Here is a 27022-nt window from a genome sequence, read left to right as displayed (position 1 = left end):
AGGGTGCCTTCTCCAAACTGCCATTTTGAGATCTCTCCACAGGTGTTCTATGGGATTCAGGTCTGGACTCATTGCTGGCAACTTTAGAAGTCTCCAGTGCTTTCTCTCAAACCATTTTCTAGTGCTTTTTGAAGTGTGTTTTGGGTCATTGTCCTGCTGGAAGACCCATGACCTCTGAGGGAGACCCAGCTTTCTCACACTGGGCCCTACATTATGCTGCAAAATTTGTTGGTAGTCTTCAGACTTCATAATGCCATGCACACGGTCAAGCAGTCCAGTGCCAGAGGCAGCAAAGCAACCCCAAAACATCAGGGAACCTCCGCCATGTTTGACTGTAGGGACCGTGTTCTTTTCTTTGAAGGCCTCGTTTTTTTTCCTGTAAACTCTATGTTGATGCCTTTTCCCAAAAAGCTCTACTTTTGTCTCATCTGACCAGAGAACATTCTTCCAAAACGTTTTTGGCTTTCTCAGGTAAGTTTTGGCAAACTCCAGCCTGGCTTTTTTATGTCTCTGGGTCAGAAGTGGGGTCTTCCTGGGTATCCTACCATAGAGTCCCTTTTCATTCAGACGCCGACGGATAGTACGGGTTGACACTGTTGTACCCTTGGACTGCAGGGCAGCTTGAACTTGTTTGGATGTTAGTCGAGGTTCTTTATCCACCATCCGCACAATCTTTCGTTGAAATCTCTCGTCAATTTTTCTTTTCCGTCCACATCTAGGGAGGTTAGCCACAGTGCCATGGGCTTTAAACTTCTTGATGACACTGCGCACGGTAGACACAGGAACATTCAGGTCTTTGGAGATGGACTTGTAGCCTTGAGATTGCCCATGCTTCCTCACAATTTTGCTTCTCAAGTCCTCAGACAGTTCTTTGGTCTTCTTTCTTTTCTCCATGCTCAATGTGGTACACACAAGGACACAGGACAGAGGTTGAGTCAACTTTAATCCATTTTAACTGGCTGCAAGTGTGATTTAGTTATTGCCACCACCTGTTATGTGCCACAGGTAAGTAACAGGTGCTGTTAATTACACAAATTAGAGAAGCATCACATGATTTTTCAAAGGGTGCCAATACTTTTGTCCACCCCCTTTTTTATGTTTGGTGTGGAATTATATCCAATTTGGCTTTTTGACAATTCTTTTTGTGGTTTTCCATTGAAGACAAATTAAATGAACATTTTAATATCAAAGCATTTGTAATTGCAATCATTTTCTGGAAGAAATTGAGTATTATCTGACAGAATTGCAGGGGTGCCAATACTTTTGGCCAGCACTGTATGTGCTTGCGTCACACGTAACCTGGTGTCGCGATCTTGTCACCATGACTACCATCACCTCAGTTCGGAGCAACTCCATCGTGTCATTAAGGGAAATACCATTCAGTCATCGTAGTAATCAGGATAGATTAGCAACTAAAGAATTAGGGCCGCCCCATCTGAGAATCGAACCCAGGACCTTCTTGCCTTCTGTCACAAAGACAAAAACTGTAAATTGTGAAAGCTCCTGTGATTATCCGGGACATAAAATGGTGACAACCAACCCGATCTTCCTCTATTTCATGTAATACAGACGTTAAATAATAAAAATAAAAAAATACACCACAAAAGATCGAGTGATTTAATACAGTAAAGTACAGTACTCCGCGTGTGTGCGCGCGCGTGCGCAGTCGGGCACACCCTTGCACGCGCTGGACAGGAGAGCACGCAGAATTGAGCCTTCCGGACAGAGCGCGAGTGCGGTTAGTTGAGAGTCTCTCGCGTCGACGCTGCTTCTCTTTTCTCACAAGCGGAATAGTGAATTAGTGCCGCTGCTGTGTGTCATCTCACGACATTTATCTAGGTGAGTACCAGCGACTGTGTGATTGAGATTTTTGTCTAAACCTGCTTCTGTGTGTTGCTAGGAAAGTTAGGGTGAGTGAATGAGTAAAGCAAAGTAATGTTATGTGAGGACTGAGGCGCAGCTCGTCAGGCGTCGAAGTGCGGGGCTGTATCCCAAATAGCATCCTGTTAAATATATTACATATGTATTCTATGTAATACAGTATGTACTGCTACAACATACGTTTTTGTGTAATTTCATGACACTGACGACGCTGCAGCTGGACTACCCAATGTCCTGGTATTCCGTACAGTCTTACTGTATCGTCTATAGTTTAATATATAATCAAATAACTGTTTCATCCTTGCCATTGGCTCCGGTGCTCAGAATAGTTAACGCAAACTTATACATTTACTTACACTGGCACCCAGAGGTGATTTAATGTAGGCGATTTACCTCCTGTACGTTTCTGAGAGGAAGGAGGAAACCGGGGTAATCAGAGGAAACTCTCGTGTACACGTCAAGATCATGCCAAACTCATCATAGACTGTGATTGGAAGGGAAACTCGAACCCAGGTCCCCCAGGGCAGATGTTGCAGCACTCATTACCCTCCCGCAGGGCCACCTTGTAGTCCGTGCTCTTTAGCATTGTATTTTATTTTATTTAGATGTTGGTCCGTTTCTGTTTTGTACAAGCAACATGAAATCATGCTGTTTTGATGGTGTAATAGAAACACATATGAGCAAGAAAAAACTTTAATGAGCAAGTTTTGGTAAGTTAACCCCATGCTTCCCGTTTTAAATGGACAGTAACCCTAGTTCTTTATTTGCATATATAAGTGTATGTAACCGGTGGATGTCGACTCTGCTACCACAATAGACAAATGGACTCTGCGTTGTGTATTCGATGATGATTTTATTCTGTTAACAAAACAATATAGCCCTTAGTACCGGTAGAAATCCCCTGCTTCTCCTCTACACTCCTCACATCTCCTCATACAGTACAAAATTCAAAAGGGCCGGACAGAAGCAGGGCTTATAATAAAGATTACAATATAATACAAGAAAATTACTAAAACAACAATAATAATAATAACAATTGCTTTTCATTTACAGACCAGACAAACACATACAGCAATGACGTCACTCCATTACGCTCTGTGCATTAGCATAGCCAACTGGTATAACTCAGAATTTCTCAGATTTATTCATATAATTATGCATACCTGTTAACAAAACAATATAGCCCTTAGTACCGGTAGAAATCCCCTGCTTCTCCTCTACACTCCTCACATCTTCATATAAAAAGAATATAAAGAACAGACTTATACATTGCGTGGACCATGCTGTGCATTATTAGCAATATAATTAGAAGTATTATTCACTTTAAAACTGACTATCAACAAAATATAACATAATAATATAATATAATAATAATAATAATGTACCCAGAAATCTATATATAAACTTGGTGAGATATTTATATTAACTAAACGTGTATGATTAATATAGATTTAATTTGGAGCATATTGTGATACCTACCTCCTCATACAGTACAAAATTCAAAAGGGAGGAGGTAGGTGGAGGGGAGGAGACTTTAAGAAAGGCGGGAAGGGGACGGGACGTCCCAATGTGAACTTACCCAGCACCAATAAGGCTATATGTAAAAAGAGAATTATGTGTAATTATAACATGAACATATATGGATTTTTAACTATGTTACATGTACAACAGTGACAATTTAAGCAAATGTGTTACGTCTATGTTGGGTATAACCTCTCAAAACTTTCATTTTCAAAAAGCTAAATGTTGTTGAACTAGGTAAATGGGATGTATCTATTTTTTTTATGTAAATGTCTGGTTTCTTGTTGTTGGCACACCTGGATCTAAATTTAACTCAGTTTTTGGTTTTCTAGAACAGACCAGATTTTCAGTTGAGTCTACTAATTCTCTGTAGGATTGAGGTCAGAACATTTGAAAGGCCATTTCAAAAGCCTGTTTTTAGCAATGCTACATGCACCAGTTTCACTGGCAGCGAAATACTCAGTATACTACTACCACCACTACTATGCTTAATAGTTGGTACAATGATATTGGGTTTACCTGACACACCTTTCCTGGTCACTATGGCCAAAACACTGAATTTTTATCCAGATGACATTTTGTCCATAGGATCAGCACTAAAATGTAATCAAACTTTAAGGTTCAGATTTTGAAGCAGCGTATAGACCTTTAACTATGTAAAGCTCACTTAAATAGGAAGTCGCCTGTATACCAGAAGTTTCTAATTGGGGCAGAGCTTTTTTGGTGGTTGCATCTGGCCCTTTCTGATTATTTTCCAGTACACCGTGACAGTCTGGGTTTGCTTCCCGAGCATGGCGAGCAATCGTTTGTACTGATGATCACCGGACATGAAGTTTACTACAACTGTAAACAGTAATTATACATTTACTGACCTGTAAACAGCCTTTTCAGTTTTGGCATTGTAATACCAGTACTTCAGTAATGGGTTTAGTCAAAACTAGCCCTTTTAAGACAGGCTCATCACACACCATCTGTAGTCACTAATAAAGGCTAATGAGAAAGGCTATGCTACAAGAATGTATCTGTTTATTAATGCTACGTTTTGCTTTTGTTGGTGGTAAAAGGCAAAAGCCATTTCTGAAGTATGCTGACACAAAACATGTTCAGTGTTGAGTAAGATGCTGGGTAATTCGTGTCCAAAACCACTAAATGTGGTTAACTAATGTCGAGTGGACAGCTGCTACTTGTTGGTAAAATAATAAAATGCCACTGGAACCAGATAGTGACGGAGGTATGTAATTTCCTGTACTTTATAAAGTTACTTCCTGCCTAAAGCCCCCTGGCACTGTTGGAGGAAGCAGGTCTTTTCCAGTGAGGGGAGGCTTTTTCTTTATCGGGTGTGCCTGGCTAGTGCAGTATTAAGTTTCTGGTGCCGAAAGGTGCCAAAATTCATGTTTCCCATGTTTAGGTTTTTTATTATTAATATGTCCAATTTGGATACACGGAAATGCCGTCTGTTCTCTGACAACCTCTATTGTTTTATTACATCCTTGCTGGCCAAGCAGGACCATAGAACCTCTTACTAATAAACAGCTTGCTGCTCTCTCCGTATTTCTCTGCTGCTTGTGTTGGTGCCCTGATCAGACAGTAGAAGCTGCTGTTGCAGTGGCACCGAGGCAAAGCTTCATCTTGCCTCCATCTTACCATTTTTGTTTGTTGAGCATTTGGCAAGGCCAGCTGCTCAGCTGAGACTCAGTTCTCGTTAATTGTGGGCTTGTGTATTGAACTGTATGTGCCACCCAAGACCACAATAAGTCCTTTTGGTAATTATTAGGATATTGCATGATGTTAAATCTTTTTCTTGTTGGAAAACTTTTTTATCAGAATGATGCAAGACAGCAAATTGGAACGTTTCATTCCAACAACCCTTTACTTGAACTCATGCCAAAAAAGTTGTTAGTTTTTGTATATTTTGCAAGTTAATTTTGTTTTGGTGGTGTTAAACTCCTGTACAAAATAACAAAAAGAAAAGAAATCTAATGTGGCTTTTATAGGACATGTATAATCTAAAATACATTGTACTGTATATCAATATTTAATAAATATTATATTTATTTAATAAATATTCGGTTATTTAATATTTGAAATGTGCACAAATTACATCATAAAACCTAAAGTAAAATTTATTTCCCAACAGATTTCCTTTAATAATTGGGACAAAAGGGTTGTAAACATAGCTTAATCTAGCAAGATAAAACTTGCATTCTATGTGTCATATATGTGACATATATTTTTATAAAGCTGTCTTATTAGAAAACTTTAATACCATACAGTGCCATAAGCTAACTATGATGGGCTTGTGAAAACAATTTGAACTTTGAACAAGCTCTTGTATTGGAACTTGTTCATAAGTAGACGACTAACTGTACTATTCTTTTACACAGAAACTTTTAAACTTCCTGTGCATAACTAGAAAGTCCATTTCCTTAGAAAAAATGGAACTACGTCAACACATGATAGATTTCAATGTTTTTTTACTAAAGACTTCCCCTGCTGAAGAAAAACACCGCCTGGGTCAGCAAGCTGCTTTTAGTATTCAGCCTCAGCTGGTGCATGAGCAGCAATTGTACTGATGTGTTTTAATTAACAAGTTGCATGTTTATACTGAGCTGCTGTTTCCTGATTGTTTTAATTGTACGCTGGCCACACTAAACCAAACTACTTACATATGCAGCAGGGGCCAAAATGTCTGAAACCACTAGAAAACTTGCTTCTGTTTTGCACTTTTCTCTCATTTAATCAAGTCACATCAACAGCATACCAACTTGATTGACTATTTAAAAAATACATTTGTGCAGTTATCATGTCAATGGTTTTGTACAACAAGTTAGATGTCCTTGCGCCCTATTCATCTTATTTAAGGAAACATGCTCAGATGACTTTGAGTGGGTGGATTTGATCCACTCATCAAAAGCTTGATCAAGAACTTACATTTGCAGACAATACTCATTAACATTTACATTTTCAGCTTTTATCCAAAGCGACTTACACAATGAGCTGAACACGATGAGCAATTGAGGGTTGAGGGCCTTGCTCAGGGACCCAGCAGTGACAACTTGGTGGTGGCGGGGCTTGAACCAGCAACCTTCTGTTCACTAGTCCAGTACCTTAACCACTGAGCTATCACTGCCCAATACTCATGTTTCAAATATAAAATCAATATAAAATAAAATACAAAGAAATTCTGAAATCCATGTATTGTTTGTCAAATCTTCAGCTTTTTATGGTGATGCTGGTCATGTGATAACAGAAGCATTTCACTAGTCGTATCAGGCTATTGATATGACTAGTCTGTGTTTTATTGGATCCTCTTTTTTACATGCATTGAGTTAGCGTTTCCAAGGGAACATTAGCAATTACGTTTGTAGGCATGCATACAGTTGAGAAAACACAAATGTTGCAATACATTTGTAAGGGACACGTATGTCATAGGGTTTCATCATGTCGGCAACTTCTTTTCTTACTAAATAATGGAGCACATACATCTACCTTTAAAAACAAAAGAAAAGATTTTAGATGAATGCTTTTGCTCAAAGTTGTTGTTAATCACGTGGACAAAAAGGCAAAAGCAGGAGCTTATTTCTCAAATTAGACCCATTATTTAAAATAAATAAGTAAATATATAAATACATAAAGTGATAAATTTGTGAAAAAAAATGTAATTAATCATTAATCATAGTCTGAACCAGTGATCCACTTGCGCAGTTACAAAAAGAAGTTGCAGAAATGATTTAAATCCCAGAACTGTCATGACATACGTGTCCTTTACATATGTATGTAAACTGACTGAAAATGAGAGAAAACCATATCTGAAAGTTTGTGGTAAACCAGGAAGGCACATTTCCTTACCCACAGTACAATGCTTCTAGATAAGACGTATAGTTTTAGTCACTTTAACTTAAAACTGATCAGGTAAAGCTCCTATGTGGCTTGCATTAAAACCAGCAGCCATGCTGACCATATGTGACAAGACTGAAGAAATTGTGATTATGTGGCTGTAATAAAAAAAAAAGGTTTAAAATTATTCTTTGATGATTATGATCAGTCAGACACCATTTTTACCTTTTGCCCTGTTTCATGTTTCTGCCAGTATACAGACTGTGACCCTAATTACAATTTGGATTTATATAACACAAGTGGCTATATTTTGTCATTTTACTCGTACCAAAAGTAAGTGTTCAGTGTTTGTTTCAGAAGGTTATTCATGTTAAATTATTCTAATATTTGAATTAGGGATGCACATTTTGGGAATTTCTTTTTAGCCAAAAACTGCCTGACCTTAGTTGATATAGTCATTAGCCGATATCTAAAAATGTAAAACCCATTACAGTTTAATATAAACAAGTCACACATTATTCATTAATTTAAAAAACAGCACAACATAGTGAACGTGGCAGTAAGGTAGAACAGTCAGATGAACATGAACACCATGAGCAGAAGCAGTTCACCATCATAAATGCAGATTTTATACAATCACTAGCGAACATTTCATTACAAGCGCTAACAAAACATCTTAATCATAATAATCAGAGGTACGCGCATTATAATAAAGCTCTTCCTAACCACATTAGTACAGGTATTGTAAGATAAACAGAGTTTTACCTTCGTACTGGGACATGATGCAACATATTCACATTATTACACATACAGTGGGGCCAAAAAGTATTTAGTCAGCCACTGATTGTGCAAGTTCTCCTACTTAGAAAGATGAGAGAGGTCTGTAATTTTCATCATAGGTACACTTCAACTATGAGAGACAAAATGAGAAAAAAAAATCCAGGAAATCACATTGTAGGATTTTTAAATAATTTATTTGTAAATTATGGTGGAAAATAAGTATTTGGTCAATAACAAAAGTTCAACTTAATACTTTGTAACATAACCTTTGTTGGCAATGACAGAGGTGAAACGTTTCCTGTAAGTCTTCACCAGGTTTGCACACACTGTAGCTGGTATTTTGGCCCATTCCTCCATGCAGATCTCCTCTAGAGCAGTGATGTTTTGGGGCTGTCGCTGGGCAACACGGACTTTCAACTCCCTCCACAAATTTTCTATGGGGTTGAGGTCTGGAGACTGGCTAGGCCACTCCAGGACCTTGAAATGCTTTTTACGGAGCCACTCCTTCGTTGCCCGAGCGGTGTGTTTGGGATTATTGTTATGCTGGAAGACCCAGCCACGTTCCATCTTCAATGCTCTCACTGATGGAAGGAGGTTTTGGCTTAAAATCTCACGATACATGGCCCCGTTCATTCTTCCCTTAACACGGATCAGTCGTCCTGTCCCCTTTGCAGAAAAACAGCCCCAAAGCATGATGTTTCCACCCCCATGCTTCACAGTAGGTATGGTCTTCTTGGGTTCTTCTTCTTCCTCCAAACACGACGAGTTGAGTTTTTACCAAAAAGTTCCATTTTGGTTTCATCTGACCACATGATATTCTCCCAATCCTCTTCTGGATCATCCATATGCTCTCTGGCAAACTTCAGACGGGTCTGGACATGTACTGGCTTAAGCAGGGGGACACGCCTGGCACTGCAGGATTTGAGTCCCTCTCGGCGTAGTGTGTTACTGATGGTAGCCTTTGTTACTTTGGTCCCAGCTCTCTGCAGGTCATTCATAAGGTCCCTCCATGTAGTTCTGGGATTTTTGCTCACCGTTCTCATGATCATTTTGACCCCACGGGATGAGATCTTGACCCCAAAGGAGATTATCAATCATCTTGTATGTCTTCCATTTTTTTACAATTGCTCCCACAGTTGATTTATTCACACCAACCTGCTTGCCTATTGTAGATTCACTCTTCCCAGCCTGGTGCAGGTCTACAATTTTCTTCCTGGTGTCCTTCGACAGCTCTTTGGTCTTGGCCATGGTTGAGTTTGGAGTCTGACTGTTTGAGGCTGTGGACAGGTGTCTTTTATACAGATAACGAGGTCAAATAGGTGCCATTAATACAGGTAACGAGTGGAGGACAGAAGAGCTTCTTAAAGAAGTTACAGGTCTGTGAGAGCCAGAAATCTTGCTTGTTTGTGGGTGACCAAATACTTATTTTCCACCATAATTTACAAATAAATTCTTTAAAAATCCTACAATGTGATTTCCTGGATTTTTTTTCTCATTTTCTCTCTCATAGTTGAAGTGTACCTATGATGAAAATTACAGACCTCTCTCATCTTTCTAAGTAGGAGAACTTGCACAATCAGTGGCTGACTAAATACTTTTTGACCCCACTGTAGATTCAAATACGCAGAGTTTAACATGCTGTCAGATTCAGTACTGACACTACACAGCTTTACAACAAAAAAGTTACAAATTTTATTACATAATAGTTTTATCATTCCATACAAGTACAGATTAGAGCTCCAGGTACGGCTGGACACTGAACTGGTGCACGCACACTGCGCTGGGAGTGGCTAAGAATGTTACAAACTGGCATTCTGTACAGACTTCAGCTTCAGTCTCAGTTGGAATCCAGAAGACTTTTATACAGGTCATCTTTTATGGAATAGACTTTTACAGTGGCATTGATATTATACTAAGATGCTAAGATATTTTAAAAACGAATATGCATACATCTTCAGGTTATCAGTAGTAGTTTTGCAAAACTGGTAAACTCTGTTTAGTACAGACTGGTTTATCTAAATACTTGTGTTTAGTTGTGAAACTGTAATTAAATGCTGAATTGTATTTTGAAATTTGTCATGGCAATATGACACATCGGATCAGCAAGAGATTATGGGCATGTTTTTCCATTAGGTTTTAATTTGTATTTTTTGTTTCAGCTTGTTTCACATTCTTACTGTTGTGTAAAACCTGGACTCATGTACCTGGGATATGGGATATTTTTTTTATATTGGTTAGATGTCTGCAATTACTGATATTCATCATATAGAGAGGCTTTCTGGTCAAAATTGTTATTACAGTACAATGCAACTGTAGAAGTGGTTTATTTAGAGTGATCCAGTTATTTGTATTATCACTGTTGGACACACACACACACACACACACACACACACACATACATATACATGCAAGAGTGATTTGTAAACAACAAAAAACTACTAAAATCACTCTGAATTTTCCTAGGGTCACTTCAAAATATACTATGCAAAATACACTATATGGACACTGCTTTAATTTTAATTTTATTTTAATGCTTTCAACTTTGCAGCAACAGTTTAGGAAGTGCCCTTTCCTGTTCCAGCATGACTGTGCCCCTGTGCACAAAGCAACGTCTACCAAGACTTGTACCAAGAAGTAAAGCTTAGTTTAAAGAAACTCTAGTGGCCTGCAGCAGAGCCCTGACATCAGCCTCACTAACCAGCTTTAGAATTAATTAAAACATAAATTGACCAACATCGGTGCCCAGCCATATAAATGCTCTAAATTCCCATAGACAAAATTCAAAGTCTTGTGAGAAACCTTTTCAGAAACCTGGCTGTTGCTATGACTGAAAAGATCACATAGTGGTTACTTTGTTTTGATACCTTTTGTTTTTTAAATTAAATGTCCAAGAAGCTAATGATCAGATGTCCAAATACTTTTGGCGATATTGTGTTTTACACAACATTCTTGGAAGCTATTTATTGTGCCGTCAAATATGTTGTTCTTCTCTTTAAGTCAAAGATGCTTTAGTGAGGTGGCATAAAAGTATTTTATGAGTCCTGAGCTTAATAATACTTGCTAATTAAATAACTCTTCTTCTGTACCAGAGTTTAATTTGTCAAAGCCTGTTAGGAATCAAGAAGCTTTATTATAAATAGTTAAAACACATAAACAAATATTAAATGATATGTAATTTGAAGAAATATTACTTCATTGCTTCATTTACAGAAATTTTTAATTAGAAATAAGTTAAAATAAAATTAATTCAGAATTTTCAAACAAACAAACAAATAGAGTTAAAGAATTGGAGCTGGACTGCAGCGTTTGACCTGTTTCCCTTGTTTTAATTTAATAAATGACACAACTCATTGAATTGTGGAGATGCTTTACTATTTTCCAGTGATTTGAAAATCAATTTACTTTTATTATGGTGTATTCTGAAATGTACTTTTAAATATGTTTATGATGCACATATTTCATTGTTTGTTTTATTATTTCCAATGTTTAACTCAACAAATTTACTGCCATTAGAGGATCATTAGAGGATGTTAACTTATTTTAACTCAGAAAATTAACAAAACATGGACTTTGACCAGGTGTGTCCAAATAATTGCTATATCTTTTTAGAAGAGTTTACAGTTGATAATAAAATAAAATCCTAAAATATTTATGGAGGAATTTGACATCATGTGAAAAAGGAAGTGGCTGGTTTGGTGACACCAGACTTCTTTTTTACCCAGATCAGGATTGTCTATTGTATTTTGTCTTATACCATGTAGTTTCTGGTGTTTTTTGTGTTTATGCAGCACTCTGAATATATGTAGTGCTTGTTTGAATTAAGTGTTTTTTCTTTGTCAGAAAAAAAAAAAGTAAGTAATTAATTTTTGGTCCTATATAGAGTTCACACCGTGGTCCTAATTATCACATCATTTGTTGACAATGCAAAGTGCAGAGTGTCCTGTTGCGTGTGTGGGTTCATGTATAAGTTTTACAGAATTACTGCTTACTTCCCAGTATTCTATCATTCCAGGTCCACTCACACAACACTTCCTGTAGGGAGGAGGGAACTTCCTGTCCCAGAGCGAGAATGGAAGGGGTGAGGCGAGGGGCTAGGGGCAGGCAGAAAAGCTGTATTAAAAAAGTACAGTAGAAGATTGGTGAAAAAGAATTTTTAGGTTTTTACTGTAGTTATTGATTACAAGCTATGGCAACCATACAGAACTGTCATTTTGTATACATGAATACATGCATTTTGGAGGGGGTGAATTATGGTCTGCAGCTAGGAAATAACTAGACTGCAACATTTCTCACTGCAAGATTACAAATTATTTAGGTCTTTTGACATCTATCGTACACAGTATCATGAAAAGATTTAGGGAATTTAGAGGAATCTCAGTCCGTGTAGGGCAAGGCTGGAAACCACTGAATGAATCACGAAATGCAACCTGACAGTGAATTACACAAACAGAAAGCTCATCTCAGATATACTAAATAACAGTAGAAATGTGTGCTGTGGTCAGACAAATCCGCATAAAAGCATAAGCAAACATCTGGCATAGTATGGGGGTGCATCATATGTCTAAAGGTACTACTGAGGCAAAGGCATTTATTGGAATTATAGAAAAGAGACATATGCTGCCATCAAACATCTTTACTCAGTACATTTATGTTTTGGGCAGCACGGTGGCTAAGTGGGTAGCACTGTCGCCTCACAGCAAGAAGGTCCTGGGTTTGATCCCCAGGTGGGGTGGTCCGGGTCCTTTCTGTGTGGAGTTTGCATGTTCTCCCCGTGTCTGCGTGGGTTTACTCTGGGTGCTCCGGTTTCCTCTCACAGTCCAAAGACATGCAAGTGAGGTAAATTGGAGATACAAAATTGTCCATGACTGTGTTTGATATAACCTTGTGAACTGATGAACCTTGTGTGATGAGTAACTATCATGTCTGTCATGAATGTAACCAAAGTGTAAAACATGACGTCAAAATCCTAATAAACAAACAAACATTTATGTTTTTTTCAACAAGACAATTCCAGGCCTTATTCTGCATGCGGTACAACAGTGTAGCTATGTAGACACAGAGTATCCTTAGTTCCCAAATAACTAAAAAGTTTAATTATTTGGAAGGGTGATGTAACATGCCTCTGTCCCAACTTTTTCAAGTGTGTTGCAGGCTTTACATAAAAAAAAGTTTATATTTACAAAGTCTTATTTAAGTTGATCTGTGAAAACAATGGAAATCTTGTTTTTGTTTTTACTGCCTTTTACCTTTGTCTGTTAAACAAAGGTTTACACGGGTTAACAAATAATAGATTCTTGATTTTGTTGCACTTGACAAAGTGTCCACAGTTGTATGTATACATTGAAAGTCATTATTAATACCATGTGGTATTTGTAGCATTTACAGTTCCCGGTATTTTGTTGCAGGAAGGGCTAAAAGGAAGGACATAGCTAGAGAGTGAGGAAGCTGAGGAGAGAAATGATCGTGCCTAAGAGGCAAGAATGTAGGCTAGGATGTAAACATCTGCTCACATTATGACTATGTGAGTTGAAGGTGTGTATCTTTGTGTGTGTGTGTGAGTGTGAGTGTGTGTGTGTGTGGATCCACAGGGAGAGTTCTTATCAAGAGAATATTGGACGGGAAAGGGTGTGACTGTTAGAAGTTTGTTGATGTGGCTGTCTTTGTGAGAAAGAGCAAGAAGTTTTAAAGGTTGTTAGTAGATTTCAGCCTTGTGCTGTTGGTTTTTCTTTGTATAAAACATTTCAAAAGTCAGGGGATGTAATTTTATATACTTAATACCTTTGTAAACACTTAAATGTTTGTCTAAATAGGTAAATGGCATGTATGTCAAGGATGCAGTTATTTCTGTGACTGTTCTTTTTCTTTACACATTCTCCTTTTCTAGAAAAAAATCGAATCTAAATTTGAGGTCATAAGGAGATTTTGCACCGATTACAAATCACATGAAATAGTGGTCTTTTATCAAGATTGGGAAGAAAAGGCAAACCACCACCTCATGGTGCGAAACAGTTCGTCCAGATGGTCACTTTAGACGTTAAACTCAGTTTGTTACTGATTAATTTTGTGCCTTCTTCTTTTTTTGTTTTTGGACAAAGAATCATAGGTTCCAATTGTTACAGACAAAACAACAGTAAAGGAAATAATTCAAATCCCAGTATTGTAATATCATACTTGTTTCTTACAAGTATTTTCAAACTTTTAACCCCAACTGAGTGATTAGCTTTGACCACATATAAAAATGTGTATTGTAAACTTTAAGATTAGTCAAGACTAACCTTCTTGCCAACGTGGTGGAATGTGGATTTTGCAACAGTGAGTATGTAAAAATAATGGGGAAAATTAAAAGGAGGTTTAAGTAAAGACAAATTCCACTTCATAATGCGTATGTGTGGGAATTTACAGGACTGAAATAAAACCTTATGGTACCAGCATTATGCTAAATGACTGACAATTGGAAAGTCTTCAAAGCTACGTACAAATCTCAGAAAGCAAATAATACATTTTCACAGGTCAGGAATGTCACTTGGCATCATCTCTAAACACATTTAGGTCCCAAGATCATCTGTACAGACAAATGTTTATAAGTACAAAGTAAGTGGAGGAGTGATCTCCTTGCCAAGGTCATGAATAAAAAATGAGCTTTTATTTGGCAGAGATAAATTTTTTTTTAAATGTTCAGATCACCAAAATATTTGAATTAGAAACATTTACATTTACATTTTCAGCATTTAGCAGATGCTTTTTATCCAAAGCGACTTACACAATGAGCAATTGAGGGTTAAGGGCCTTGCTCAGGGACCCAACAGTGGCAACTTGGTGGTGGCGGGGCTTGAACTGGGAACCTTCTGTTTACTAGTCCAGTACCTTAACCACTGAGCTATCAGAGAAGTTTTGCTGCAAATGGAAATGGTGCCGTGCAGAAAGTAGATGGAATAATACTGAAGAAAAACTACTTCCAAATGATTGAATTTTGAATGCAATTGTCCTTTTTAACAGGACAGAGGCCAAACCCACATTAAAACTTCCAAAAAATTTGGAATGGCAAAATCTGGCTAAAATCAAGCATTTTTACTGGGCTTTTATAGGTTTTTACCTCAATTTTACAATACAGTGCATCACAAAAGTGAGTACACCCCTCACATTTCTGCAGATATTTAAGTATATCTTTTCATGGGACAACACTGACAAAATGACACTTTGACACAATGAAAAGTAGTCTGTGTGCAGCTTATATAACAGTGTAAATGTATTCTTCCCTCAAAATAACTCAATATACAGCCATTAATGTCTAAACCACCGGCAACAAAAGTGAGTACACCCCTAAGAGACTACACCCCTAAATGTCCAAATTGAGCATTGCTGGTCATTTTCCCTCCAAAATGTCATGTGACTCGTTAGTGTTACTAGGTCTCAGGTGTGCATAGGGAGCAGGTGTGTTCAATTTAGTAGTACAGCTCTCACACTCTCTCATACTGGTCACTGAAAGTTCCAACATGGCACCTCATGGCAAAGAACTCTCTGAGGATCTTAAAAGACGAATTGTTGCGCTACATGAAGATGGCCAAGGCTACAAGAAGATTGCCAACACCCTGAAACTGAGCTGCAGCACAGTGGCCAAGATCATCCAGCGTTTTAAAAGAGCAGGGTCCACTCAGAACAGACCTCGCTTTGGTCGTCCAAAGAAGCTGAGTGCACGTGCTCAGCGTCACATCCAACTGCTGTCTTTGAAAGATAGGCGCAGGAGTGCTGTCAGCATTGCTGCAGAGATTGAAAAGGTGGGGGGTCAGCCTGTCAGTGCTCAGACCATACGCCGCACACTACATCAAATTGGTCTGCATGGCTGTCACCCCAGAAGGAAGCCTCTTCTGAAGTCTCTACACAAGAAAGCCCGCAAACAGTTTGCTGAAGACATGTCAACAAAGGACATGGATTACTGGAACCATGTCCTATGGTCTGATGAGACCAAGACTAATTTGTTTGGTTCAGATGGTCTCAAGCATGTGTGGCGGCAATCAGGTGAGGAGTACAAAGATAAGTGTGTCATGCCTACAGTCAAGCATGGTGGTGGGAATGCCATGGTCTGGGGCTGCATGAGTGCAGCAGGTGTTGGGGAGTTACATTTCATTGAGGGACACATGAACTCCAATATGTACTGTGAAATACTGAAGCAGAGCATGATCCCCTCCCTCCGGAAACTGGGTCGCAGGGCAGTGTTCCAGCATGATAATGACCCCAAACACACCTCTAAGACGACCACTGCTTTATTGAAGAGGCTGAGGGTAAAGGTGATGGACTGGCCAAGCATGCCTCCAGACCTAAACCCAATAGAACATCTTTGGGGCATCCTCAAGCGAAAGGTGGAGGAGCGCAAAGTCTCGAATATCCGCCAGTTCCGTGATGTCGTCATGGAGGAGTGGAAAAGCATTCCAGTGGCAACCTGAGAAGCTCTGGTAAACTCCATGCCCAGGAGAGTTAAGGCAGTTCTGGGAAATAATGGTGGCCACACAAAATATTGACACTTCAGGAACTTTCACTAAGGGGTGTACTCACTTTTGTTGCCGGTGGTTTAGACATTAATGGCTGTATATTGAGTTATTTTGAGGGAAGAATAAATTTACACTGTTATATAAGCTGCACACAGACTACTTTTCATTGCGTCAAAGTGTCATTTTGTCAGTGTTGTCCCATGAAAAGATATACTTAAATATCTGCAGAAATGTGAGGGGTGTACTCACTTTTGTGATACACTGTATATAGACTGTACTGAAAAGTTAGGTCTGTTCCTGAAAACCAACACATGTAATCAAACTGTAGAACGTTGAGTGGTCAAAGGTTTAACCAGAGTTGTTCCAGAACCTTGTCGGTGGCTTTTAAAAGCAGCTGCTCAAAGTTGAAATAGCTAAGGGACATATAACCAAATATTCAGTGTGCTGTACATTTTCTTATTTTGACCCAGATACGTTAACTTTAGATATACATGACAAAAGTGGACAGTTGCTAAAACATTTTGCATTGCACATTGGACGATTTTACATTGCACTTGCTTTCTGATATTCTGCTTCTAATTTTGTGATGTTGAGAAGCGGTGTTTCTTACACCCTGCGGTGCTGAGAGATAGGTGTTGTGGTGGTGCGTACGATTTTAGTTTGATATATTTACACATTAGAAGCAGCCATTACTTTTTCACTTTGTTGTATCCTCTTTGCACAGGAAATGTGGGAGGTTTTAGGGGGTCGGACAGGAAATGTGGCCAGCGCCGACATCCTGTTTCTCCACTGATGGTCAGTCAGATAGAGATGCTTGACTGAGCTGAAGAGAGAAAGAACTGTATGCATTTAAAAGAGAAATGTCATGGTAGACAGAACATACTTCCCTTTTCTCGTATGGGGGAGAGAAAGAGGAAGCCACAAAGTCAGAAACTCTATGCATCTTGTTCACCTTCTCTGTCTTTGTCTTGTCTTGTCTTAGTCTCTTTGTTGGGAGATGGTGTAGATGGACAGATGATTTGAGGAGCTGGTAAGTTGTTCAAGAATTTAGACTTGAAATGAATAATATTGCCTAATAGTTTTAGTGATTATTCAAGTAAAACCCATTTCAACTCTTTGTGGGGATGAAAGCAACATCAGGGCATCAGTAATTCTAATCTGTGGTTCACATACATTCTAGGCCCTCATTCTGATTAAATCCACGTTGCCCTATTTACTGAGACATCTAAAACAGGCCATACCATGTTGATGAAAGCTTGTATGTGTTCACCTCAATGGTGTTGCCTTTGTGGTTAATTCTAACCTACTTCTGCTTCTCCCTGGTTTCTGCTTACTGGTAGAAGCTCTGTTTCCAGGGTGATGATCTGTGTTCTGTGAGAAGTGTGATTATTATGGGCTGCATTTGCTGTAAGCTGAGGAAGGCCTCCAAATCCTCTGCCGCATCAAATACTGACACCTGTGAGACAGGAGGTGGAGCTAAGGGGACGGACAGCTCTCGTTATATTCCAGACCCCACCCAGAATTCAGCGACGGGCCTCATCCCCAACTTTAATGATTTCCCCAACACAATCAATTCCTCCAGTGCATTTACCTCCTCCGGCTTCCCTTCCAACTCCAACCAGCCCTGGTCTACTGGCATCACAGGTTTGTTCATACAGACCTAGGTTTTGGTTTTGTGAGATGTATAACTGTGAACTGATCATACAGATAAACTCTGTCTGTGTGTGTGTGTGTGTGTGTGTGTGTGTGTGTGTGTGTGTGTGTGTGTGTGTGTGTGTGTGTGTGTGTGTGTGTGTGCGCGTTTGACTACAGGCGTAGGTGTTACTCTGTTTATAGCGCTATATGATTACGATGCCAGAACGGAGGATGACCTGTCATTTCAAAAGGGAGAAAAATTCCATATTATCAATAACACGTGAGTTTCCTACTATAAAATTTGGATTTTTACAGTTGACAGGATGAAGCTGTATAGTATTTTTATAGTGACAGAGCTAATGATCAGTACCCACTTTTCTGTTTTCATAGTGAAGGTGACTGGTGGGAGGCACGCTCTCTGGACACAGGGAAGTCTGGGTACATTCCTAGTAACTATGTGGCCCCTGTGGATTCCATACAGGCTGAGGAGTAAGTATTAAACACACAAAGATGGATGACACAAAAAAACATAAAAAGCATCATGTGATTAACACAAATTGTGCCTGAAAAAAAGAATAGAGCTCTAGTCCCTAACTTCACTTACCATGGATGCTAACAGGGTATGTGTACCTAATAAAGAGGCTATTGAGTTTAAACAGTTTTTAAAATCCCAAAACAATCCTGCACCTTAAACAATCATACAAGAACAACCCACACTACAGTGGAATACCATGTAAGTGTCATTGCAGTCACAGAGACAGAGGGAGACCTGAACCATTAATTCTGCTCACTTACAAAAAGTCCTAAAGAAAAATGTCCTTTGGCATGGGCATGGGTCAACAATGGGGTCAACAATGGGTCAACAAAAAGCCAAAAACAAAATAAGGCTTTTGGAGTAGCCTAGTCAAACATTTGACTCTATTAAAATGCTATGAAAGAACCTTTAATTAAACCAATGAAATAATTAAGCTTATGCCTTTGTAAAATTCTGCTAGCCCACATCTGCTGGGATCATCCGGTTAGGCGTCTACATACAGACATGATTGGCTATAGCTAAGGGGGGGATGGCTGAAGCCCTACGATGGACTGACATGGACTGTCTAAGATGTGTTACTGCTTTGCGCCCAGTGATTCTGGGGAAACCAAAACCACCCCAACCATGACCAGGATAAATTAGTGGTAAAACATGAAAATAAAGTGAAATAAGATCCCGGCAAGTCCATGTTTATTTCAGCAAGATAAAACCAAACCTCAGCAGCATACTTTACATTATTAGCATTATAGCAATTAACACCTTAGCATTAATTGAGCCTTTACAGATGTGCAAGTTACCCATGTCACTGGCATTAACACACTTCCATTTTATGATGGACACTGGCTTTTAAACTTTGTGTTGGTCAGTGACTGAAACCATGGTACTGGGTATGGCTGCTGTCATGCGATGCCAGTGTGCTGTATCTTTCTGGCAACTCACCCCAATGTATCTGCATTCTGGGCCTCATGATGGAACCGCCCTGGGAGAATAGATTGCGCCAGAGGTGGTGCGATGTCCCTCTTCCTGAGCAGACACCACCCTACAGGTGAAATGTAATCCAGGTGTAAACAATACAGTGACTAAAAAACTATGGCAATGCATAAGCAACACCCCGACCCCACCAACTCACATACCCCATGCAATCCATGTTATGCATGGGGTATGTGAGTTGGTGGGGTCGGGGTGTCGCTTATGCATTGCCATAGTTTTTTAGTCACTGTATTTGTTTACCCTTGCATCTCATCTTGCACACAAACATCTTGCACCTTAGTTCTCTTCCATTCTTTGGGCCCTTCGGCTTATGATTCGGTAGTGATCGGTAGCCCCATTATACTTTCCAGTCTTATACTGCCCCAGGCCCAACTTTTTTTGGAAGGTGTTGCAGGCATCAAACTTTACAATATAGTATATTTTCAAAAATCAGTAATACGTAATGTATACGGTAAATATAAATAATGAAATATCTTGTCTTTTTGCTGTTTTTTATTAAATACCTGTAAAGCATTATTCATAATGCCATATTTCTTTTCAGAATTAAGTTGTATGAGTTTAAAGGTAAAGTTTGCAAATAACTGTGCTTTGTTTAGGTGGTATTTTGGGAAGATGGGCCGTAAAGATGCAGAGCGCCAGCTGTTGGGACAAAACAACCCCAGAGGAACCTTTTTAATCAGAGAGAGCGAGACTACTAAAGGTTAGTACAGTTTTTACTTTTATCATCCACCTGATTCTGATGGTGGTCAATTCTGACCTAGTGAGACTGTTTAAAGCATACGTTCACTTCATCTTGACCTGTTTCTCTCTATCAGGAGCATACTCTCTGTCAATCAGAGACTGGGATGAGGCTAAGGGTGACCATGTCAAGCATTATAAGATACGAAAGCTTGATAATGGTGGATATTACATCACCACAAGAAGCCAGTTTGACACTGTCCAGCAGCTGGTGGAACATTACACAGGTCAGCCAGTATAATTCAGCCTACACATACATGAACCAAAATGGTATCTTTAGTTATTTAATATAAAAACATTTTGGTTGTTTAAAATTGTGTTTATTGATTGCAGAACTGAATGACTTTTTGGCCATTGACAACAGTGATGACACATAGCTAATTTATGTCAGTTTTATCTTCTTCTTTTGGCTTTTCTTGTTTGTTGTTCCTGTTAAACAGAGTTTGTTGTCTCCTAAAAGTCTGCACATTTCTCACTGTTCTCTTTTTTTTGTCTGCCTTGTGATTTAATGTGTCTCTTTCTTTTTCGATCTCAGTTTTGGTTTGATTCAAAAGTAAACTTTTAAACCATATGCACAAGCACACACACAATTACACCAACACTTGCACATTAACCACACTTGCATACCCATATGAAATACAGGTGTTAAGTCACACCAAAACCGACTGTAAAACAAAGCCCATGACAAACCTAAGATATCTACAAATGTACAGAGCCCTGCTTTATTTGTGTTTTTAATATTTTATGCTTATTTTGGATTTTTTTAACTGGGCTTTTTATTTTAACTATCTGTTTCTGATTTGGAAAATTTCTGCTGTTTGTAACTTGCTTGACTTGTAAATCACCTTTTGTACTGTGTATGTGTTGGTCTGCGTATCTCTTCCTCTATCTCTGTTTATATGTCAATGTTTGTTCCACCTCCTGTTTACTCCTCAATTCAGAGCGTGCAGCAGGGCTCTGCTGCCGTCTGATGGGCAGCTCTAGACGAGGTATGCCTAAGTTAGCTGACCTATCTGTGAAGACTAAAGATGTTTGGGAGATACCAAGGGAATCACTACAGCTCATTAAGAAACTGGGCAACGGGCAGTTTGGTGAAGTGTGGATGGGTAGGAGCCACACTGGACAGGGGAATCTTGCAGAGGAAATGAAGGGGCGATGTGCACAGCCTTGGCATCCAATCTAAAGAAAAAAGCTTAATGATTTGCTGAACTCTTAATCTTTGCTGTAATATAGACAAATTGATAAGAAATAGGGGATCAGCCATGGCCCTGCAGTTGCTGTTCTCTTCCTCTGATTTCTTTGTCATTGCATGCTGCCCCATTTCATTCTTTTTCCATCCCCATTCTGTTCTTTCTCTCTCTCTCTTTTCCCCCCCTCTTTTCTCCCTCATCCTTTTTCAGATTGTAACGATGGTTTATGTTACTACCTCACCCAGCCGTGTCAAAATTCCACACCCCAGACTCTCGGTTTGGGGAAGGATGCCTGGGAGATCCCCCGGGAAACACTGCAGCTCCAGAGGAAGTTGGGTCAGGGTTGCTTTGGTGACGTCTGGATGGGTGAGAAGGTTAACCTTTAGTGCCATATCTGGAGCCAGTGTCTGTCCACGCTAGCAATTATGCAATTGCCTGTGCGTGGGGAAGACTGTATTTGCTCTGGCTTAGTTTGCTTTCAAAATCCTCTTTTCACTTAATTTAAGCAAAGATCCAAAGGCAAATCAATTCTGGCCTTAACATTACAGAAGATATTGTCAGCAAAGTACAAAATATCAAAGAAACTTGTTCCACTAAGCAAGCTACTGCAAAGTTGTTTGTGTTTTGCTAAACATGCTATTGCAGAGTCTTTTGTGGTTTTAATACTGATCTATTTGATCCCAAGTGAAAAGCTCAAGTTTCAAAGCCTACTGCTTGAAGACACTGAGTTTGTCTACTGGCACTGTCAAAAAAGAAGACTATTAAATCTTACAGTTTTGTACCAGTTTTACCCAATACATTTTTGCCTCATTTTGAGATGCTGTCTTATCATTTTCTTTCATCTGCCATTACTAATGTCATTTTCCATCTAATATCCTTTTGTTCATTCATTATATTAAATGAATACTAAAGCTTTTTTAATCTAATCCTTATCTGTTGCATATGGGAAAAGAAATTAAACAAAATTTTAATTGGCTGTTTATAATTAGTATAATAGATAAATATAGATAAAACTACTTTATCCATATAGGGCAATTTAGTTTTAAATTTGCATTATTAGGCTTTTAAATCATATTTACACCCACTTTAGTCCCAACTCTCCCTTGTAACATGACATTTAATTGTGCCACTTTGGAGCTCCTTGAGTTGTGTGTATTTTCAATTTGAACTATTGGCATTTAACACCAGCTCTTAGAAAATCATTGTATTTGTGTTGCAAGTCATCAGCATTTCTGTTTTTTGTGATTGTAATTGGTTGTCAAATATTCCCTACAGGTGCAGTGGATAGTAATTAGGTTAAAATTGCTTATTAACATAAAACATATATGTATCTGTGTTTATTGTATTGCATCACACTGACCCTGCCTTTCTTTAGGGATGTGGAATGGCACAACTAAAGTAGCAGTGAAGACTCTGAAACCTGGAACCATGTCTCCAGAGGCCTTCCTGGATGAGGCCCAAATTATGAAGAGACTCCGGCATGATAAACTGGTGCAGTTGTACGCTGTGGTGTCAGAAGAACCTATTTACATTATCACAGAGTTCATGACTCAAGGTAAGCACAAATTACAAAAACTACACAGACCTTGATCTATCTTTCTCTCTCTCTCTCTCTCTCTCTCTCTGGATCTAGACTGGATTAAAAACTTATTCCCCATAGCTACACAAAAAAACTGTTTCATAGATCCAATCTTCAGGCCATAATGATTTACGCATGTCTTTGTGCTGCTCATATTTGCTGTCACTACCCAATTAGCCCAAGATGCACACTTGTTATTAGAGAAGGAACAAATAACAGAACTTTGCTACCACATCCTGCCCCCAGCAAGACATTTGATACATTTCTTAAAAATGTGTCTGCCTGATGTTAAATGGTTAATGCTAAATCAATTTTAAGCAGGTGGATTTAATCTAATCATCAGAATTGTTAACCTGTTAGAAAAAAAATCTAAACACAAGTAAAATAGAGGCATTACACTAGTTATTTCAGACTTTTTACCCCACTGTAAACTATTTGAATAATTGCCTTTTTTTAAACAGAATCATTCTTTGAGTGAAAAAGTACAATAAAAAAGTAATAATTCTAAATCTGGGACATTTTGCCAAATTTTTCCACTGCTTTTTTCCACCCACCCTAAAATTATGCTATTTTTATTCATGTTTTACCTCCGCTTTAACCTATTCAGGGTCACGGTGGGTCCAATTCACTGAGCGAAAGGCAGGAAACACCGTGGCCAGGTCACCAGTCCATCACAGGGCAAACACACATACACACATTCTCTCACACATACACTTATACCTAGGGGGATTTTAGTATCTCCAATAAATCTGACTGCATGTGTTTGGACTGTAGAAAGAAACTGGGGCGCTCAGAGAAAACACAGGGAGAACATGCAAACCTAACACAGAAAGGACCCGATTCACTCTACCAGGAAATCAAACCCAAGACATTCTTGCTGTGAGGCAACAGTGCTTCCCACCGTGCCGCCCCTGCTATTTATTTTTTTTTTAGAAAAGATCTAATCAAAAAAGCAAAACATTAAAAATGCCAAAAACTATTTTCATTTATACCTGCTATTTGTGTTTTAGGAAGCTTGTTGGACTTCCTTAAAGATGGAGACGGCAAAAATGTAAAGCTGCCTCAGCTTGTGGACATGGCTGCACAGGTTAAAATTTGCTAGCCTTAAAATCATTTTTTAAACCTGCAGTTTTATTGTGCACTGTTTAAGTCCACAACATGAAGAGAATTGTGTGACTTATTATTACAAATTATTTTATGTTAAGGAAACATAAGAACTGTCTTTTTTTTTAAAGATTGCAGCTGGCATGGCATATATTGAGAGGATGAACTACATCCACAGAGACCTGAGAGCAGCCAACATCCTGGTGGGAGATAGCCTGGTCTGTAAGATTGCCGACTTTGGCCTGGCCAGACTGATTGAGGACAATGAATACACCGCCAGACAAGGTCATTCAGGCTTCTGCTTCACAGACTCCACCCAGTTCTACTGTTTTCACTGTATTGTTTTTAGCAGTTGTTTTTTCCTCTCTTCTGTTCGACTCAACTTCCACTCCTATCATTTTTTTTCGACAGATAGGCTCTGTGTTCCTTTTTGTATTTAAAGTCTATCTCTGCACTTCTGTATTTGTCAGTCAGTTTTAATATTATTTTAATTAATGATGATTAACAAAGTTTGTTGGTGTATTACAGGAGCCAAGTTTCCGATAAAGTGGACAGCCCCAGAGGCGGCTCTTTATGGTAAATTTACCATCAAATCAGATGTGTGGTCATTTGGCATCATGCTGACTGAACTTATCACCAAAGGAAGAGTACCATACCCAGGTATATTTGTTTTATAATTGTAGTGATACATTTCAAACATTTAAAATGCTTTGTCTATCTGTTACCTCTGGGCATCCACTATATTTTAGCTCCTTAAATGAACTCCAATTTATTAAAATTCATTTTTTAAATTAATAACCATGTATGTCCAACAAAAACAAATATTGTATACTTGGGTGGGTGGTGGTGGTAGCAGTGGGGTGTTCCACATTCAATATTTAAATGATTAGATCTTTGTATACATGAGTTACATGAGTACATTTCAGACATGGCAGCAATGTTTGTGCAAGCATGATTAAGTACTGATTTGTATTTCTTTTGTATGTGTGCCTGACTGTTTGTGTGTCAATGCAGGAATGAATAACAGGGAGGTTCTGGAGCAGGTGGAGCGTGGATATCGTATGCCATGCCCGCATGGCTGTCCAGCCTCTCTGCATGAGCTGATGCTGCAGTGCTGGAGGAAGGACGCAGATGAGCGGCACACCTTCGAATACCTGCAGGGCTTTCTGGAAGACTACTTTACTGCCACTGAACCACAGTACCAGCCAGGAGAAAACCTGTGATTACAAAATGTATGAAGTGATTCGACTGCTGTTTCACTGGGTTGAACAGGTTTTAAAAATGTTGTCCATGAGAGTCCCTCACACTGAGTCTTCCAAAGAATGTATGTGGAATAATGTGCAAATAATACTTAAAAGTGCCATCCATGTAAGTTAAGATATACAAAAATGTGTATTCCATATAACATGCTTGTATTTGATTATAAGTTTGTATTTGATAACATTGTGGTCTTTCTTACAACTAAGATGAAATGAAGTGCTGAAAAACCCATAATCTGTCTGTTATGTTTGCACTATATTTCCATAATATAGTAAGGGCATTAAATTGCTATCAGATTAACACCAGACTAGTTACACAACTATGCAACTCAAAAATATAATTTTAGTGCAAATTCTTATCAAAAGGGCTAAAACAGTACCACTGAAATCAACATGTATGGTTCACATTTCTGAATGTGGTGCTTTTGTGGGACATACTATCACTCTACCTTTTACCTTCTGGCTTTTGTAGCTTTAAATGCAAGAATGATTTAAAGTCTGAACTAGGCCTGTTCACAGCTAAAACTGTTCTTTCGTCAGACAGCGTTAAAGTATAGTGTTTTTATAAGAATAATACAGATGATCTAACTACTGCCTGAGAACAGAGTTACTGTATTTGTTCTTAAACTTTTTTTGGAATTTTACAATTATCTGTGATTTTCTATCTATGTGTATCTGGTGGCCTCAACTACTTTCTGTGACTCGTCTTTTGTGGCATTCTCCAGTCTTGAATATATTCATTACATTCACTTACTTAACTGAGTCTCAAGTCTTTATTCATCCTACACACACAGACACGTACAGAAGAAAACAGCAGCGTCTCTTAATTACACTGCATCTGAAATTATTGAGCTGTAGTTAAGAAATAAATCATAAACAATGTCTATACTGACAATGGTTTATATATAGATTTGCAGATGTCTTTCTGCCAACACCAAGCAGTCAGAACACATGGGCACATACAGTAGAACAGCATCACTAAGAACAGCAGTATCCAACCAATCAAGTCCAAAACACAGTCCAGTAACAACTGCCAGATAAATAGTCCTGGTTCAACACAGTAAAGTATTACAAAGAATTAGTAAGAGGTAGGCTTCAAAATTGGACTTAACATCTTGAGTCCAGGCCCGTGGATCAGCTAGGCTGGGCCACCCTCTAGATCCAGAGGGATACAATATTTGGCCAAAATGTGTGGACATCTGATCATAAGCTCGTTGACCTCCTATTTGATCCTATAACATTTATTTATCTTATGGAAAGTTTCTGTAAATATAGTGAAGTGTGTCTGTGGCAGTCAAAGTAGCATTCCAAAGTAAGTCAAAGTAAGATTTCTGAGATCAGACATTGATGTTAAATAAGAAGGTCTGGCTAGCAATTGACATTCCCATTCACCTAAAATGTGTTCACTGGTGTTGAGGACATGGCTCTGTGCAGTCTGTACAGTATTTCCTCCCCAACATACAGTGTCTTGATGAACCTGGCGGTCA

General features: G+C 38.7%; 1 protein-coding gene across 3 annotated transcripts; it reads left to right on the top strand.

Moving 5' to 3' along the window:
* The first annotated feature begins 1753 nt into the window (after nucleotides 1–1753).
* yrk (Yes-related kinase) lies at nucleotides 1754–26293 on the top strand. Of its 3 annotated transcripts, XM_063013433.1 has the most exons (14): nucleotides 1754–1839; nucleotides 17488–17535; nucleotides 17846–18149; nucleotides 18318–18420; nucleotides 18531–18629; nucleotides 20262–20365; nucleotides 20481–20630; nucleotides 21345–21509; nucleotides 21804–21959; nucleotides 22969–23148; nucleotides 24183–24259; nucleotides 24408–24561; nucleotides 24805–24936; nucleotides 25291–26293. In XM_063013433.1, the coding sequence occupies exons 3-14, from the start codon at nucleotides 17897–17899 to the stop codon at nucleotides 25497–25499; spliced, it is 1782 nt and encodes a 593-aa protein (XP_062869503.1). In that variant the 5' UTR covers nucleotides 1754–1839; nucleotides 17488–17535; nucleotides 17846–17896; the 3' UTR covers nucleotides 25500–26293. The 3 variants fall into 3 exon arrangements, with proteins under 3 accessions (XP_062869503.1, XP_062869496.1, XP_062869488.1); XM_063013426.1 differs by lacking the exon at nucleotides 21345–21509; XM_063013418.1 differs by lacking the exon at nucleotides 21804–21959.
* The last annotated feature ends 729 nt before the right edge of the window (nucleotides 26294–27022 follow it).

Source organism: Trichomycterus rosablanca, chromosome 2 (assembly GCF_030014385.1).
Source record: "Trichomycterus rosablanca isolate fTriRos1 chromosome 2, fTriRos1.hap1, whole genome shotgun sequence".
Taxonomy (NCBI): domain Eukaryota; kingdom Metazoa; phylum Chordata; class Actinopteri; order Siluriformes; family Trichomycteridae; genus Trichomycterus; species Trichomycterus rosablanca.
Note: the sequence above shows the minus strand (reverse complement) of the source record. Positions and strands in the feature narration are given on the sequence as shown.

What these genes read in the sequence shown, in the direction of transcription:
- yrk (XM_063013433.1), top strand. Translation starts at nt 17,897, where the DNA reads ATGGGCTGCATTTGCTGTAAGCTGAGGAAGGCCTCCAAATCCTCTGCC. An exon ending in GTTTGGTGAAGTGTGGATGG is followed by an intron (nt 21,510 to 21,803) that starts GTAGGAGCCACA and finishes ATCCTTTTTCAG; the next exon opens with ATTGTAACGATGGTTTATGT. An exon ending in TGAATACACCGCCAGACAAG is followed by an intron (nt 24,562 to 24,804) that starts GTCATTCAGGCT and finishes GGTGTATTACAG; the next exon opens with GAGCCAAGTTTCCGATAAAG.